This window comes from Lampetra fluviatilis, chromosome 49 (assembly GCF_964198595.1).
Source record: "Lampetra fluviatilis chromosome 49, kcLamFluv1.1, whole genome shotgun sequence".
Taxonomy (NCBI): Eukaryota; Metazoa; Chordata; class Hyperoartia; order Petromyzontiformes; family Petromyzontidae; genus Lampetra; species Lampetra fluviatilis.
The window spans coordinates 3,336,716-3,354,613 of record NC_136323.1 but is presented as its reverse complement, the minus strand read 5'-3'; the positions used below and the strand labels follow the sequence as shown (position 1 = coordinate 3,354,613).

The 17,898-nt window shown below is 53.5% G+C and overlaps 2 protein-coding genes across 4 annotated transcripts in view; one reads left to right on the top strand and one right to left on the bottom strand.

The window, feature by feature from the left end:
• Window positions 1-5: 5 nt before the first annotated feature.
• POMT1 (protein O-mannosyltransferase 1) overlaps window positions 6-17,898 on the bottom strand; it is a 24,790-nt gene continuing 6,897 nt past the window's right edge. Inside the window, exons 1-19 of one of the 3 annotated variants that reach the window (XM_078877953.1) lie at window positions 16,538-16,837; window positions 14,361-14,467; window positions 13,418-13,468; window positions 12,955-13,101; window positions 12,443-12,545; window positions 11,875-11,940; window positions 11,237-11,330; window positions 10,772-10,927; window positions 10,407-10,528; window positions 9,573-9,668; window positions 8,500-8,592; window positions 7,941-8,037; window positions 6,424-6,516; window positions 6,123-6,243; window positions 5,400-5,497; window positions 4,602-4,642; window positions 3,408-3,534; window positions 2,512-2,689; window positions 6-1,819 (exon numbers count right to left, since the gene is read on the bottom strand). In XM_078877953.1, the coding sequence (XP_078734079.1) occupies window positions 1,440-1,819; window positions 2,512-2,689; window positions 3,408-3,534; window positions 4,602-4,642; window positions 5,400-5,497; window positions 6,123-6,243; window positions 6,424-6,516; window positions 7,941-8,037; window positions 8,500-8,592; window positions 9,573-9,668; window positions 10,407-10,528; window positions 10,772-10,927; window positions 11,237-11,330; window positions 11,875-11,940; window positions 12,443-12,545; window positions 12,955-13,101; window positions 13,418-13,468; window positions 14,361-14,467; window positions 16,538-16,674 (2,307 nt within the window). In that variant the 5' untranslated portion in view covers window positions 16,675-16,837 and the 3' untranslated portion in view covers window positions 6-1,439. Of the gene's footprint in view, window positions 1,820-2,511; window positions 2,690-3,407; window positions 3,535-4,528; window positions 4,643-5,399; window positions 5,498-6,122; window positions 6,244-6,423; window positions 6,517-7,940; window positions 8,038-8,499; window positions 8,593-9,572; window positions 9,669-10,406; window positions 10,529-10,771; window positions 10,928-11,236; window positions 11,331-11,874; window positions 11,941-12,442; window positions 12,546-12,954; window positions 13,102-13,417; window positions 13,469-14,360; window positions 14,468-16,537; window positions 16,838-17,898 lie in introns of those variants that run through there. The other 2 variants (XM_078877954.1, XM_078877955.1) reach the window with 2 other exon arrangements.
• The window catches only part of LOC144948460 (von Willebrand factor A domain-containing protein 7-like), a 26,559-nt gene continuing 25,191 nt past the window's right edge, over window positions 16,531-17,898 (top strand). Inside the window, exon 1 of the mRNA XM_078877952.1 lies at window positions 16,531-16,591. The gene's annotated coding sequence lies outside the window, so the exon portion shown is untranslated. The remainder of the gene's footprint in view (window positions 16,592-17,898) is intronic.

Here is a 17,898-nt window from a genome sequence, read left to right as displayed (position 1 = left end):
TGGACTTGAAAATTATATATTTAATGCAATCCTCACCACTTACACATTAAGAAACTTGGACCCTCGTATGACAGCCACTCCCACTCATCAATATTTAAATTACCCCACCCAAAACCACTTCCAAACCTGAGTCGAGTATTACAAAGTGTACCCATTTGACAGCCACTCCCCGCTCATGAATATTTAAATTACCCAACAAATAAAGCCCCACCCACTCGCATTCTTGCAAAGTGCACACGGTGAGCACACCCAGTCATGGATTTTTAAATAGCCCCAAACCCAAAGCCCCTTCCAAACCTCACCACAGTATTACAAAGTCGACCTATTTGCCAGCCACTCCAGGATATTTAAATTTCCCTCTGACCTTTATAGTGACACCCGTTCAGTGATGTCGCAGTTTTGTGTTTGCATCATGGTGCGTGAGTGAGTGCGGTTGCCCTGTGTGTATTATAGCCTCCAACGGTGACGATTATCTGAACCGGTCCTGGGTCTCCCCTAGGTCGACTCGGCCTCAAATGAGTACCTGGCGCGGTGTGTAAACATCGCCACTGGGAAGACATGCAGTCGTGCGTGGTGCTGGCCACCCACCCCCTCGTGTGACGTCACAGCCTTCATAACGTCTCGCTAACAGCACTTGCCCCAACAGTCTGTTAAGGCTATAATACAGGGGGGGGATCTTGTCTTTGGTGCGTGTGTGTGCGTGTGTGTGGTGTGTGTGTGTGGTGTGTGTCACAGTGTGGTGTGTGTGGTGTCTGTGGTGTGTGTGTGTGGTGTGTGTGTGTGGTGTGTGTGTGTGGTGTGTGTGTGGTGTGTGTGTGTGGTGTGTGGTGTGTGTGTGGTGTGTGTGGTGTGTGTGTGTGGTGTGTGTGTGTGGTGTGTGTGTGGTGTGTGTGTGTGGTGTGTGTGTGTGGTGTGTGTGTGTGGTGTGTGTCACAGTGTGGTGTGTGTGCGTGTGTGTGGTGTGTGTGGTGTGTGTGTGTGGTGTGTGTGTGTGGTGTGTGTGTGGTGTGTGTGGTGTGTGTGTGTGGTGTGTGTGTGGTGTGTGTGTGTGGTGTGTGTGTGTGGTGTGTGTGTGTGTGGTGTGTGTCACAGTGTGGTGTGTGTGCGTGTGTGTGGTGTGTGTGGTGTGTGTGTGTGGTGTGTGTGTGGTGTGTGTGTGTGGTGTGTGTGTTGTGTGTGTGTGTGGTGTGTGTGTGTGGTGTGTGTGTGGTGTGTGTGGTGTGTGTGTGTGTGGTGTGTGTGTGGTGTGTGTGTGTGGTGTGTGTGTCGCAGTGTGGTGCACTGCATATCACGGTGCGCTGTGTGGTGCCCTATGTGGGATGCTATGCGGTGTGCTGCGTCATTGCGCGGTGTGGTGTGCGGTGTGCAGTGTGGTGTGCTGCGTCATTGCGCGGTGTGGTGTGCGGTGTGGTGTGTGGTGTGCGGTGTGGTGTGCTGCGTCATTGCGCGGTGTGGTGTGCGGTGTGGTGTGCGGTGCGGTGTGGTGTGGTATGGTGTGCGGTGTGGTGTGCGGTGTGGTGTGCGGTGTGCGGTGTGGTGTGCTGCGTCATTGCGCGGTGTGGTGTGCGGTGTGGTGTGGTGTGCGGTGTGGGGTGCGGTGTGGTGTGGTGTGCGGTGTGGGGTGCGGTGTGGTGCGCTGCGTCATTGCGTGGGGTGCACAAGGAAGTCCCATCCCTCGCTCCAGCGCAGCGAGGCGAGCTGCTGGGCGGAGAGCGCCGGGGTGCCCATCGAGAGGGGGGCGAGCTGCACGTGGCTCGCGTAGACGGTGGCCAGCCACGCCACGCAGCCGGCCAGCAGCGCGTACCGGCCAGCCAGGGACCTGCAGCACAGAGACGCGAGACAAAGATCTCCCGTGCGTGCGGGCGTACGTGTGTATACGTGTGCGTACGTGTGTGTAAGCGCTACGACCTAACGAGGTGAGCGTGTGTGCGCGTGCGTGCATGTGTGATGTGAGAATATATCCGGCTCACTGACGTATCACAACTCGTCACAATGATTGGCTCTGCCGGTCCTGGTCCATAGCCAATGGGGGAAGCCTAGGGGCGTGGCCCTGACGTAATGGAAAGGTGACAGCTGTAAGTAGAGGATTGGTTCTGCTGGCTTTGGCCACAGCCAATGGGGAGATGAGTCAGGGGCGTGGTCCCGGGAGCCTACGATGGAGTCTGGAAGATTCCATAGAGGCTAACCAGGATTGGTGGAAACATACCACGTGACCCGGGTATTAAATAGGGGTGGAGACGAACAACACGTGGTCAGAACTGGAACGAATGGAGGAGGAGGCCACGCGAGAACGGGGCTCCAAGTTGCCACGTGGTTTGCGCGTCTCTCTCTCTATCCCTCTCACGCTGCCTGTCAGCAGCGTGAAGGAGAGCTGTAATGAAAAGTGAATAAAAGACCGGATTCCAGAAGTCGCCTCAACGACCTTTATTACACATGCGTAAGTCCTAGGACCTGACGAGGTGGGCGTGTGTGCGTGGGTGCGTGGGTGCGTGCGTGTGTAAGTGCTCGGACCTGACGATGTGTGTGTGAGCGTGCTCCAGCAGTGCGGGGATGAGCAGCGTGTGGAAGGTGGCCGCGGGGAGGTAGTGGTAGAGGAAGAGGCCTCGCTCGGTGAGCAGGTACGGCACAAAGTGCATCGCCCAGCCGCCCAGGCCCAGCCAGCCGGCCAGCAGGAACCGCTCCCAGCACTCTGATAGCACCGACGCAGAGACACACAGAGACAAACACAGAGACAAACACAGAGACAAACACAGAGACAACCACAAAGACAAACACAGAGACAAACACAGACACAAACACGCGGAGATGCAGAGGCATGAGACACAGCCAGTGGCCCAGGCCCAGCCAGAACAAACCTCTCCCAGCACTGATAACACAGAGGCAGAGACACAGAGTGGACAGAGGTGGCACGGGGGGGGGGGGGGGGGATTTAAGGAATCGAACCAGCGACCTCTGGATCGCGAGTGCAGTACGATAACCATCACACCGCAGCTGCACCCGATGCACAGAAACAAAGATCCCCCGTATAGCCTTAACAGACTGGAGGAGCAAGTGCTGTTAGCGAGCACCTATGAACGCTGGCACCGGGTACTCGTTTGAAGCTGAGTCGACCTCAGGGAGGCCCAGGATCGGTTAAGATCATCGTCACCGGTGTTGGTGGCCGTGAGCGGCAATCGAACTCGGGTCGCCGGGTTCGTAGCGCAGCGTAGCGCTAACCGCTGCACCACCGCTCCCCAGACGTACACACACGGGTCAATGTATCGCTGAATATTGATTTTCTTTGGGTTGCTTGTAATCCGCGTGGAGTAGGCTCGAATCGCGGCGCGCTAACCACTGCGCCACCTCTCCCCGCAACGCGACACACGGAGCGCGTGCTCGGGCCCCTATGGGCTGGCCCCGGCGCTGACCGGCAGGTAGGTCGGAGATGGCGCGCTGACGGCGCAGGAGGTAGCGGACGAGGCACGCGCAGTAGAGGAGGAGGCACACACAGCCCGACACCCAGAGCAGCGGGTTGGGCAGCAGGTGGATCTGAGCCTGGGAAATAGCAACACCATCATCGCCATCATTGACAACTTCAATATCATCATCATCATCATTATCCATGACATCATCATCATCATGGACATCGTCAACATCATCGAGTTATCATCATGGACATTAACGACACTTATCAACCTCATCTGCGAGTGTGTGTGTGTGTGTATATATACACGGCAGCGGTAGTGTCATGGTTAACGCGCTGCACTATGAACCCAGCGACCTGAGTTTGATTCCCGCTCACGGCCAACACCAGTAACGATTACCTGAACTGGTCCTGGGCCTCCCCTAGGTTGATTCAGCCTCAAATGAGTACCTGGTGCGGTGTGCAAACATCGCCACTTGAGAGACAAAAGCAACTGGGCGTGGTGCTTGGCCACCGACCCCTTCGTGTGCCATGCCGTGCTTCATAGGTGCTCGCAAACATAACTTGCCCTAACAGTCTATATGGGGGGCCTTTGTGTGTATAAATCGTCGTGTAAGTATGTAGTCCCATTGGTGAGCTCCTCCGGCAGGCAAGGCTGTGTCGGCTGGGTCATGTAGCCCGCATGCCCAGCTACCGCAAGCCCAAGCAGGGGGCGAAACGGGCGTGGTACAGGCTGGAGAAGAGATGGGCTGATGTGGTAGAGAAGGATATGGATCCAATTAAACTTGTTGAAGACTGGTACCGGCGTTGTCAAGATCGGCCTCTATGAAGGAGGCTCATGAAGGATGCTACTGGGCAGTTGGGCAGAGAAGCAACGCTCACAACAAGAGGATAAAATTCAGCAAGTTGGCAGAGTAGGGGGTACACGTGGTGCATCTGACAGTCATCTCAGTCCATCAACCCATGGCACCTCGGTCTGTCCCATGACTTCCTGCCAGCAGAGAGCCCCCTCACACTTCACGTGACGGCCTCAAAGTGCACATAGCCTGGCACGAGCGCTATGGTGACGTCACCGTCCTTTGAGCGGCGGCTGTGTGCGCGTGGTGTGTGTAATTGCGAACGCACGTTGGTGTGAGGGTCCATCCAGTAGGCGATGCTGGAGCTCATGCGGAGCCACTGCAGAGGCGTAGAGATGTACCTGTGCTCCAGCTCCTCCACGGGGAATGTCAGCATCTTCCACTGACGCACAAAGACAAAGACCCCCCGTGTACCCTTCACAGACTGTTGGGGCAAGTGCTGTTAGTGAGCAAAAGTGAAGGCCAACACGGCACATGAAGGTGTGGGTTTCCAGCACCACACCCGCCCCATATTTTTTACACATTAACAAAAGATACTCATTTGAGGCTGAGTGGACCTAGGAGACACACAAATATACATACATAAACAGACATACACTCACCCATCCAGACCGTAATGTACTCACTCTCACCTTTCCGTTTTCTCACTTGTTTACTCATCCACCCACTCACCCTCTAACTCATCCACTCACTCAATGACCACGTGCAATTAAGGCCCATTGCCTGAAACGTTGAATTTTATTCACTCACCTCACTCACCCACTCACCCAACCAACCAACCACTCGCTCGCCCACCCACCCCAGAAGATGCTCACTCACCCATCCACTCATTTGCTCGCTCGCCCACTCACCCACCTCCTTGCTCAATAACCCATCCACTCCATAACTGGCTCACCCGCCCCGCTCACCCTGCCGCTCACCGGCCCACTCACCCTGCCGCTCACCGGCCCACTCACCCCGCCACTCACTGGCCCACTCACCCCGCCACTCACCCGCCCCGCTCACCCTGCCGCTCACCGGCCCACTCACCCTGCCGCTCACCGGCCCACTCACCCCGCCGCTCACCCGCCCCACTCACCCTGCCGCTCACCGCCCCACTCACCCCGCCGCTCACCCGCCCCACTCACCCCGCCACTCACCTGCAACTCGTAGAACTTGGCGAGGAATCCCAGGTCATGGGGGACGTGCTTGGGGATCGGAGAGCGCAGCTCCTGCTCGCGCTCCGCCTGCTCCTGCGCTGATCCGGGGTAACGCGGGGTAACGCGGGGTAACGTGTGGGTAACACAAGGTAACGTGGGGTTACGCAGGGAAATGTGGGGTAACGCGGGGTAACATGGGTAACGCGGGTAATGTGGGGTAACGTGGTGGAAACACAGGCTAACATGGCGTTAACACAGGGTAACCTGGGGTAAGGTCGGGTAACACGGGGTCATGGTGGCGAGTGCTCGGTGCAGGAGTCAGTCTTGGTGTTGTGTACGTGTCGTGGAGTGGCAATAGAGAGTAAGTGTGTTGTGAGTGTCGGTGAGTGTTGGTGAGTGTTGGTGAGTGTTGGTGAGTGTCGGTGAGTGTTGGTGAGTGTTGGTGAGTGTTGGTGAGTGTCGGTGAGTGTTGGTGAGTGTCGGTGAGTGTTGGTGAGTGTTGGTGAGTGTCGGTGAGTGTCGGTGAGTGTTGGTGAGTGTCGGTGAGTGTTGGTGAGTGTTGGTGAGTGTTGGTGAGTGTCGGTGAGTGTTGGTGAGTGTTGGTGAGTGTTGGTGAGTGTCGGTGAGTGTTGGTGAGTGTTGGTGAGTGTTCGTGCCGGTGTTATTGGCAAGGCCGTGGCCGTGGTGCTGTGCTCATGTCGTTGTCGTCGTGTCCTTCCTCACAGCGCCCGTGGCGGTGCTCCTCCACGGTCCAGCGTGACCCAGGGTGGACCGGGCGCAGCGTGAGGTCGGCCACCACCTCCGGCTGCCCGTGGCCCCACTCGGGCAGCACCGCCCCGCTCACCTGCGCCGCACCACGCCCCCCCCGCACGCACATCAGCAAGCGGCCCACGCCAAGCTAGTCGTGGTGGTGTAAATATAAAGGTAGTAGTGAAAATGATGGCGAAATGTAAGGGGATCCGGAGGCAGCAGAGGGGATCAAGGTGGTGGGGAGAGGGGACTGGTGGTAGCGGAGGTGCCCCACCCGCAGCACGGCGCTCGTGTTCACGTGGACCAGCTGGACGTCCGACACGATGGTTTTCCAAGAGTCTCTGTCCGAGGCACGGTTCAGCACCTCCTGCGTGGACATCAACAGTGAGTAAGTGTAAGCGAGTGAGTGAGTGTAAGTGAATGAGTGTGAGTGAGTGTAAGTGAGTGAGTGTAAGTGAGTGAGTGTGAGTGAGTAAGTGTAAGTGAGTGAGTGTGAGTGAGTAAGAGTGAGTGAGTGTAAGTGAGTGAATGTAAGTGAGTGAGTGTAAGTGACTGAGTGTGAGTGAGTAAGTGTGAGTGAGTAAGTGTAAGTGAGTGAGTGTGAGTGAATGAGTGAGTGTAAGTGAGTAAGTGTAAGTGAGTGAGTGAGTGTGAGTAAGTGTAAGTGAGTGTAAGTGTGTGAGTGTAAGTCAGTGAGTGAGTGAGTGTGAGTGAGTAAGTGTAAGCGAGTGAGTGTAAGTGAGTGAGTGTGAGCGAGTGCGAGATTGAGCATTGTCACACCACAGGCCCAAGCAGCTTATGTTTGGCTGGATAGAGAGGGCGAAACGGACGCGGCATGGGCTGGAGAAGAGATGGACTGAAGTGGTTATGGGACGGTGTGGAGCTGAATGGACTTGCCGATGACCGGTACCAACGGTGTCAAGTTTGACCTCTGTGGAGGAGGAGGCTCATAGAGGATGCTACTGTGCAGCCCCAGACTAGGTGCACTTCTGTGACGACTGGGCAGTTGGAGGCAGTTGTAGAAGTGACGCTCACACCAACCATCGAAATGCCGGGTGACTGAAACACAGCAAAAAACTCAGCTTGCACAGTGGGGAGCCTACAAGTGGTACATCTGCCCGTCAACTCACGGTACCCTGGTCGGTCTCATAACCTCCTGCCATCAGCGAGCCTTCCACTTCACATCATGGCCTCAAAGCGCACCTAGCCTGGCACAAGCACTGTGGTAATGTCACTGCCACTTCGTGGCGAATGGTGGCTGTTATTTTTGTCCTGTGGTTTTGCTTTTCAGAGTGGATGTGCATATAAATGTGTGTTTGTGAGTGTGTACTAATGTGTGTGTGTAGTCAATTGCCTTCAACAGACTTTTGGGACAAGAGTTATTCGCGAACACCTATGGAGACCGGCACAGCACACGTGGGGATGGGTGGCTAATGTTACGCCTGGCCGCCTTTGTCTCCCCAGTGCTGATGTTTACACACCGCACCAAGTAATAATTTAAGGCTGAGTCGACCTAGGCGAGACCCAGGAGTGGTTCAAATACTCATCACTGTTATTGTTCAAGAGCAGGAAGCAAACTCGGGTCGCCGGGTTCCTGGCGCAGCACGTTAACCGCCAGACGATTAGTCTGCAGACACACACATCTACATACGCAGTCACACTCACACCCGCGCGCGTCACACTCAGACCCGCGCGCGTCACACTCACACCCGCGCGCGTCACACTCACACCCGCGCGCGTCACACTCACACCCGCGCGCGTCACACTCACACCCGCGCGCGTCACACTCACCACGCGCCACCAGGGCTGCGCCTGCATGGAGATGTTGTAGTCCACGTAGCAGGACACCTCCTGGCATGTCGGCGTTATCGGCGCCGCCACGTTGTGACTGCGCCCACGAGACGGGGGTCGGGAGGTCAGGGCCCTCACCCCGAGAGACGGCGAGTGCGGCGCGTGGTGTGCGGTATGCTGCTGCTGCTGCTGCTCCTGCTGCTGCTGTGGCGATGGGGGTGGTGCGGTGTGCCGTGTGCGGGGTGGTGTATCGTGGTGCAGCGAGGTGTGGGACTGTGTCGTGTGGCGCGTGTCGTGTTATCCGACGTGGTGTAGTGTGGCGCATTACGTGTGGTGGTGTGGTGGTGTGGTGCAGTGTGGTGGTACGGGGTGGTGGTTTGGTATGGTGGATATCGGTGTAGTGGGCACTGGTGTAGCAGTGTAGTAGATTTAACACGTAGGCTTTAACACGTAACCCAGAAAACCTCTAATATGGAGTGTAGTGGATGATGGTGTAGTGGGTACTGGTGTAGCGGTGTAGCGGTGTAGCTTCGTAGTGCTCTAACGGTGTAGCCGGCACCTGTTGAGGAGCCTTGTCGACATGCCGTGGAGGAGCTGCACGATGTCACCGTGCCGCACGGGGACCGGGGGAGAGTCGACCACCAGAGACTGACTGCACCGCACACGACCACACAAAAATGATTGATATCACAAGACAAAGATACGCCGTGCGGCCTTAACAGGCTGTTTAGGGCAAATGCTGATAGCACTTATGAAGGCCGGCACTGCATGAGAGGGGTGGGTGGCTAGTACCACACCTGGCAGCCTTTGCCTCCCCAGTGGCGATGTTTACTACACACTACACCAGGTACTCATTTAAGACTGAGTTGACCTAGGGGAGGCCCAGGACTGGTTAAGATATCACCGATATTGGCCGTAAGCAGGTTCATAGCGCAGTGCGCCAAGCACTGTACCACCGCTCCCCACTAACGTCATACACACCACACCACACACACCACAGATACTATACCCACCATAGCAACACAACAGGGCCCCATATGGTGAGCATCAGGTGGTGACGAGTCACCCGTGGGGAGAGGAGTCCCCTGTGCGGTACCGAGTGGTGACGACTGGGTGGTGAGGAGTCACCTGTGTGGTGAGGATCGGGTGGTGAGGAGTCACCTGTGTGGTGAGGATCGGGTGGTGAGGAGTCACCTGTGTGTGGTGAGGATCGGGTGGTGAGGAGTCACCTGTGTGGTGAGGATCGGGTGGTGAGGAGTCACCTGTGTGGTGAGGATCGGGTGGTAAGGAGTCACCTGTGTGGTGAGGATCGGGTGGTGAGGAGTCACCTGTGTGGGTGAGGATCGGATGGTGAGGAGTCACCTGTGTGGTGAGGATCGGGTGGTGAGGAGTAACCTGTGTGGTGAGGATCGGGTGGTGAGGAGTCACCTGTGTGTGGTGAGGATCGGGTGGTGAGGAGTCACCTGTGTGGTGAGGATCGGGTGGTGAGGAGTCACCTGTGTGTGGTGAGGATCGGGTGGTGAGGAGTCACCTGTGTGGTGAGGATCGGGTGGTGAGGAGTCACCTGTGTGGTGAGGATCGGGTGGTGAGGAGTCACCTGTGTGTGGTGAGGATCGGGTGGTGAAGAGTCACCTGTGTGGGTGCTTGACGATCCACCAGTTGTTGATGTCCTTGTATGGGTAGCAGGTCACCTGCTGCTGGTGGGAGCTGCCTTTCTTGTTCACGTACCTGGGGGTCACGAAGGGTCACGGTGGGGGGGGGGAGGGTAGGTGAATGTGTGTGAGTTATTGCGTAGACCAGTTACAATTATCCGAACCTAGGTCGACTCAGCCTCAAATGAGTGCCTGGTGCAGTGTGTAAACATCGCCACTTTGGAGAGAAAACCCACCCCTCGTGTGCCGTGCCGGCCGTCATAGGTGCTTGTGAAGAGCACTTGCCCAAAAAGTATATTGAGGCTATACTGGGATCTTTGTGTACGAGTCAGTGTGAGTATGTCAGTGAATGAGTGTGTGTGAGCGAGCGGGTGAGCGAGTATACAAGTACGTTGAATCTTCTTGGTTCTTTCGGTAAAGTCACGTAGAAGGGAAATAATAAAATAATAAAAATAAAACATTAAATAATTCTCACGACGTTTCGGCCACAACGCAAGCAGCCGTCCTCAGGTGAAGAACAGGTCTGTCGGAAAGACAGTCTGGGTCAAATCAAGTCAGATGCTGTCTTTCCGACAGACCTGTTCTTCACCTGAGGACGGCTGCTTGCGTTGTGGCCGAAACGTCGTGAGAATTGTATTTTCTTATGTTTTATTTTTATTATTTTATTATTTCCCTTCTACGTGACTTTACCGAAAGAACCAAGAAGATGAATCCCTGCAGTCACGAAAGCTTTAAGTCGAAATTTAAGTACGTTGAACTTCTTTCACACCGTACGTAACCAATGGTGCTGTGCGAGTGAGCGAGCGAGACGCACGTGATGGGGTAGACGTCCCGGTGGGAGTGCAGCCAGCAGGAGCCGTGCGCGTTGCGCAGCGTCACTTGCGAACCAAACGCCACCTCCAGCGGCTGGCCCTGAGTGATGCGAGCCAGCCCACCCTGCTCACACACACACACAGAACCCCCCCGTATAACCTGTACTAGACTTTTGGTGCAAGCGCTGTTAGTGTGCACCTATGAATGCACGGCATACGAGGTGGTGGGTGCCTTTGTTTCTCCAGTGGTGATGTTTGCACACCACACCAGGTACTCAGATGAGACTCCCTGTATGTTTTACCCATGTTCCCCCCGTGTCCCCCCGTGCGTTTCCCCCCATGTCTCCCCCTTGCGCGCCTCTCTCACCTTGAGCGAGGCCTGGAAGGCGCTGCTCATGAGGTGGTCGTGGGGCCCCGTGTTTTGCAGCAGCTGCAGGTGAAGCCAGAAGGTGGCGACGTAGAGTAGCAGCGGCAGCAGCAGGAGGCCGGCTACCCGAGCCACCACGTGCGCGCACACGCACAGCTGCACAAGCAGGCACGCGCGTGTGTGTCAATACACAAGCACACACAAAGGTCACAGACACACGCAAACACAACTGCGCTCACACTGTCATTGGTCGTGAGTGTGAATCAAACTCGGACTGACCGGGTTTGTAGCGCAGTGTGCTTAATCACTACACAAACGCTTCCCACTTTTGTAGCCACACACACACACGCAGTCTTGCGTTCCATGCATATCCTGTGTCATTTCTCTTGTCCCGTGTCCCTGTGTCCCCCTCTCTCCATGTCTCCGTGTTCCGTGTCCCCCTCTCTCCACGTCCCCGTGTCTCACGTGAGTCAGCGTGCGATCTCCTGCCAGACGCCAAATGTCGCTCGCCGCCAGCGTGCACACCAGCAGAAGGGTGAGAACACCCGTGTATTTCACCCTGCGTACACACACACAGCAGAGTGAGTGGGGCTGTTTCTACAGGGTAGGTCAAGCAACTTGGAAGTTGGGAATAGAACATGACAGTAAAGCATTGTAGTTATAATCAGGAAGAGGAGGTGGCATGGGGTGGGACTTGTGCAGATTTGAGAAGGGTAGTGTTAGTGGTTAGGGATAATGGGGTAGTGATACTGGTACTCAGTGGTAGGGATCGTGTTATTGGTAGTGTATTTGTAGGGGCAGTGTTAGCGGTAGCAGTTGCAATAACAATACCGGTGTGCTGTACTAGTAACAAATTGGCATGTTCTGTGTACGTGACAAATCTTACTAATTGGCTGTGTCGGTTGGTGGCGGGTTTAACGACACATTTATATTTACGCGATCTAACCCAAAAACCTCTATTATAGATAATATGGGCCGCGAAAGCCTACATGAAAAACCCTACTACCAAGCAAAATAAAAAATGAATAACTAAAATTAAGAAATGGCACCAAAACAAAAACCATTTTAGTGGCAGGGGTCGCGTTGGGGTTATGGGATTTTACCCAATCGCAAGTCCGCATGCCGTTCCCGTGGCCAGCAGCCACCCCCACCAGCTCACCGAGAATGACCTGCGGAACGAACACAAATGACAAAAACAAAGATCCCCCACGTAGCCTTTAACAGTCTGTTGGGGTAAGTGCTGTTCACAAGCACCAATGAAGGCCAGCACAGTGCACGGGTGGGTGGAAAACACCACGCCTGGCAGCCTTTGTCTCCCCAGTGCTGATGTTTACAGACCGCACCAGGTACTCATTTGAGGCTGAATCGACCTAGGCGAGGCCCAGGTCTGGCCCAGATAATCGTCCCTGGTGTTGACCGTGAGCAGGAATTGAACACGGGTCGCCAGGTTCGTAGTGTAGCGTGCTAACCGCTACATTACAGCTCTCCGCACAGAAACACATACATGCTAACACTATCAAACATATACACACGCACACAAACACCATGTCTGGCAGGCTCAACGCCCCTGTGCTTGGCCAATGTGCTCCAATTCTAACCACTACCCTCCCCGTGACTCTGCCCCTAACCAACTCGAACCCCAACCGGTGTAGACACTGCAGGTGCCCGTACCGCGCTGCGCGGAGTTTCAGGGCGCACAGCACGGAGAGAAGCGAGAAGCAGATGAGAAGTGGCTCCAGCAGCACGAAGCGAGACTGAGTCAGCAACGCATTGTCTGTTCACACACAGACACACACGCACAAAGACATAGAAGCACACACACAGATATACACAAAGACCACATTGTCTATGCACACAGAGACGAAAACATACACACAAAGATATACAGAGACACACTCAAAGATATATACACCACACATAGATATATATACACATACACAGTCCATTGCCTGTACACATACACACTGGGTATGTTCATACGAGTCTGAATATCACTGGGTTAGGATCTAGGTGGGTTTGCATTGATCTGGGTGGGTCCGGGCGGTTATTGGTGAGGCTGGGTTGGTCTGGATGCCTTCTTGTGGATCCCCACGGGTCCCTATTGGTCCCCGTGTCCCTCCTCGTCTCTCCATGGGCCCCCTTATCTCCCTGTGGGCCCCGTGTCTCCCCATGGGTCCCCGTACCCATGAGCATCAGCAGGCCGGCGAGGATGGCGCCGAGGGGGGAGAGTCCAAGCTGCGTCGAGATGAGGTGAGCGAGTGGCACGGTCAGTGCCCCGCACAACGCCGGCATGGCGCGCAGGGCACGCACGGGCACTGCCGCGTTATACTCTACAGGGAGACGCACGGGGACAAGTGGGGAGACACGGGTTAGCACGGGGAGATGTACGGAGGTACGGGGAGGCATGGGAAGACATGGAGATGCACAGGAAGGCACGGGGGGATACGGGGAGACAGATAGACAGGTACATAGATGGATACTTCATAGATTGACAGGTAGATTCTAGATAAGCAGGTAGATAGTCTAGAGAAGGGAATGTAGTTAGAACATGAGTCTGTGTTTATGCTATGAAGCCAGGAGAGAGGATTGGGGAGAAAGGGGAAGGAGCGGGACAAATGGGGAGAATTCCCCCCCTGGATTTGTCACCTGTTCCAATTCGCTCCCACGTGAAGTTTCCATTGAAGTCACCCAGGTATGCTGTGGGGGCGGGAGACATGGGGAGATGTGGGTGGGGGAGGAATTAGATAGGTGAGACATGGGGAGATATCGGCACAAGGGGCATGACGGATATAGCGCCGAGCGGATTGGTGCAGACACTTGCAAACGAACGAGCACAGCTGGTAGTCAACCCTTCAAAGCACGAGGCTATTGCGAAGGAAGGCAGAGATTGGCACAGTCTACCGTGGTTTTATAGTGGGCAAGTGCCGTGTAGCTTTTACCCAATTAGGTCGTTTCCGAGTACTTTAGCATTCAACTTTGGACCGCGGCGTGACACCCACACCATGGCCTACTCTTTTTAGAATACCTTCACGGGGATTTTTCACGTCCACTGCGAAATAGATCACACTCAACAACCGTATTCGGTACACCCGCATTATTAACCAGGTCGGCCGCATTTCTCGAACCGCGATCTTCTGCAACGATCGGCGTGCCACCCCCTCCGCCTAGGTAGCCATATGTTGCGGCACGCCGTTAGGTTGGAGGGTTTAGATCCGGTTTGAGCAAACACTTTTGAAGAGACAAGGGGGAGACACCGGAAGACGCGCAGAAACCACGGAGTCACACGAGGAGACAGGAAGAAGTAGGGCAACACAAGGTGACACGGAAAAAATGTGGTTGCACAGTGGTCACACGAAGAGATAAAAGGAGACACGGGTGACACAGAGACACAGAGAGACATAGGGTGACACAAGGAGACACAGGAAAACAGCACGGGAGATGAACGCGATCACAAATTTGTGTAACATGTGTTACACACGTGTTTCACGTGGAAGGCAACTGTCTCCAACTGCCCTGTCGCCTCAAATTCCACCTAGCCTGGCACTGCCCAGTAGCGTAACACATGTGTTAGACGTGTGTGTGCTCATACCGCCCAGCGCCAGCAGCATGTGTCCCAGCGGGGGCCCACTTTGATCAACGAAGAACACCCCATTCACATAAAGACTCACAAATTGCCCGTAGTACACTTCGTCAAATCTGTACGCACAGAAACACACACACACATATACATAACTTCACAAACATATAGAACAGGCGCTATTCTCCACTTCGTGGAAGAGACATCACCGCAGTGATTGTACCTGGGTTGGTGCACTTCGAGACTATCACGTGAAGTGTAAAAGGCTCATTGCTGGCAGGTTACGGGACAGACCCAGGTGCCATGGGTTGACTCAGATGACTGGCTGATGCACTGCCTGTGCTCCCCGCTTTGCCACCTTGCTGCGTTTTAGCCACCCGTCGCTCCACGTGTTGTTGTGAGCGTCGCACCTCTGTCTCCAACTGCACTGTAGCCTCAAATTGCGCTTAGTCTGGCACTGCTCAGTAGTGTCCTTCACGAGTCTCCTCCACAGAGGCCGATCTTGCCACCACTGGTGCCAGTCCATCATTTGCAAGTCCACTTAATTTCACAGCATAATTTCATAATACAATAAATTTTCACGATACGATGTTGTATTAGACATTATTATTGAATTGTTTTTACGCTTGGACATAATTCCAGTGCAGGGGGAGACGACAGATATGGTACGAAGATGAAAGGAAAATAAATCAAAGGCTGAAAAAATACACAAAGCTGCGTGGGGAGGAGGTACATGTTTGAAATCACAATCAGAAAAAAATCTGTAAAATATAAAGAACTCCACGCAGCAGTATATTAGGGAATAATTACAGAAAGAGGAACACACGGAGCAGAGAACAAATCGGAGACATCATTGAGATTAACAATTGACTTTTGGGTTTGGTTGACGAACCAAAAAAATATATTACGGTTTCGATGTATTAACACTGGCTGCAAAAACAAAAACACCTCTCACATTAAGTGGCTTTGGCAAGACACAAAACTGCTCAACGGGATGATAACCGAAAATGTGTCTGGACATGTGGTGACAGCCAGCACGAGATAACGCGCAGAGGATTTCGGCCACAAATAGACTGCAATCGGAGGGCCAAGATGCTATGTTTGGCTGTGGCGTCAGCAATTATTGCGATTTCACACCCTGCACATTGACTTACATTGTCAAGGTTTACCGCTCGTCTGCGACCTGTAACCCCCGATGTGGTTGACTCTTTGAGGACATGCCGGCTTGTATATTTTTTTAGTGCCCTGCTTTGCAACCCACCACGAAAAAATTAACCCGTAAAAACAAAGTTTTTCACTATAAATCCTTTATATGCGTGGCATCGGTTTTATTTTATTATTCATCTCTGTTTTTCTTGAGTAAGAGTTTCATTTTTATCACATTGGTATTTTAAATTAAATCTGAATTTTTTTTGTTCCTAAAAAGTGTAATTTTTTTTTTCACGAAAATAAATTGTCACGCACAACGAGTCTGTGTGGAAAATGTCAGGTCGATTGGATCACCGGAAGTGGGTTAAAAAACGACCGAAAGATTTGCACGGTCGTAAGCGCGCAAGCAAGCAAGTTAACTTAATATAAAGGATTTTAAAAAGGTTGTCACTCTGATCACATCAGTCACGCTCATTACACACATCACGTAGACTGCACGCACCACTCATTACAAGTCGAATAAACAGTATCACTAAATTGCACAAACGACATACACGATGTGCATCACACCCATCACACATCTCATAATCACAACGAAAACCATCGTTCGCCACTGAGTGACAGGGACGTAACCACAGCGCTTGTGCCAGGCTAGGTGCACTTTGAGGCCACTTTAAGTGCCGAAGGCTCTCTGCTGTAAGGATGTCATGGGACAGACCAAGGTGTTATGGGTTAACTTAGATGACTGGCAGATGCACCACCTGTGCTCCCCATTGTGCCAACTCGCTGTAGTATGTTAGATGTGCTCCTTGTTTTTGGAGCGGTTGCCATGTTTCATCATGTCACCGTGTCTCTCTGTGCTCGTCTTTCCCCGTATCGCCCTGTCAGTGTCTCTGTGGCTCGCTCCCCCACCCCCTCTCTCTCCCTCCCGGTGTCTCCCTGTGTCCCCATGCGCCCCCCTCGCCACCGCATCTCTCCCTGTCCGTATCCCCACGACCATCGGAATTCCGCCCGTCACCCCCAACGTCTCCCCCACTCACACCACGGCGCCGGGGTACGCAAGCCCCCCTAGTCGGCTCCACAGCGCCAGCAACGTGAGCACGACGAGGCCCACGTCCACCTCGGCGCTCAGCCGCACGGTCAGAGGCCGCTTGGGCAGCGCCAGAATGGTCTCCATGTCTCCCCGGAGCGCGGCGGCCGAGATTTGTAGTCCTTCTCTCCAAGCGCACGGACCTCGCCTGGCTCCACTGCCCGAACCGCGCAGTGGGAGCCGGGGGACGGGCAGGCTTCTCTTCCTCTTGGGAAGCAGGCCGGAGGAAGTTGAAGGGCATTACGGAAGCCGCGATGCAGATCGCGAATTGTTTTTTTTATAAACGCGTTTTGAATGGGAATAGCAATCACGTTCCAGTTGCGTGTTTAAGGGGCAAAATACATTCAAATTACCACAGGAAATGTAACGCATCGTTGTCAACCCATATACGGGTTAGCCCGTATTCTTGTACAGGGAAATTGAGTTTTCAGGTCCATGCGGCGTACATCCGATTCAATGCGGGCAAATAAAGTGGTTTATTTGTTTGTGTTTCTCCCTTGTGATGGAACTTTGTAGGATGAACGTTGAGATTTATAAGGGCACGAGATAACCAATAGGGTCTGAATAAGGTAGGCACTGATTAGGGGGTGACAGGTATGGTAATGTGGACGCAAATAACAAATTAACCATATTCTTGGTTCTTTTGGTAAAGTCACGTAGAAGGGAAATAATAAAATAAAAATATAAAAGAATAAAATTCTCACGACGTTTCGACTGCAACACAAGCAATCATCATCAGGTGTGAAGTCCACAACAAGAACACGTCGTGAGAATTTAATTGTTTAATATTTTTTATTATTTTATTATTTCCCTTCTACGTGACTTTACCGAAAGAACCAAGAATATGAATCCCTGCAGTCACGAAAGCTTTAAATCAAAACCAATTAACCGTTTAACGTGGCACTTAAGAACAAATTACCAGTCACAGCGAGGAGGTGTGTCATTCAGTTAACACGTACAAATTACAAACGTAAATTAAATGCCACGCACTATTTGAATTACGTCATTTGGACGCTTAATTTCGCACTCCAGATCCACTGGTGAGACTCGAGTAAAATTAATAGCAGTAACCACGACCATAGCGAGGAGAGGTATAGTGGATGCAGTGTGCCGGGAATATAAATATGTGCCCAGTGGAGTTGGTCAATACCTAGAAATGAGTAGCCATAGCGAGAAGATGTACACTGGACGTGGTGTGCCGGGTAGGGAAATACGTTGACGAGTCGCCGATCCCGACTGAGCCAGCTGACGCGAAGTCGTGGGTGCTAACACGTGTGGCACCAACACGCGTGGCACCAACACGCGTGAAAT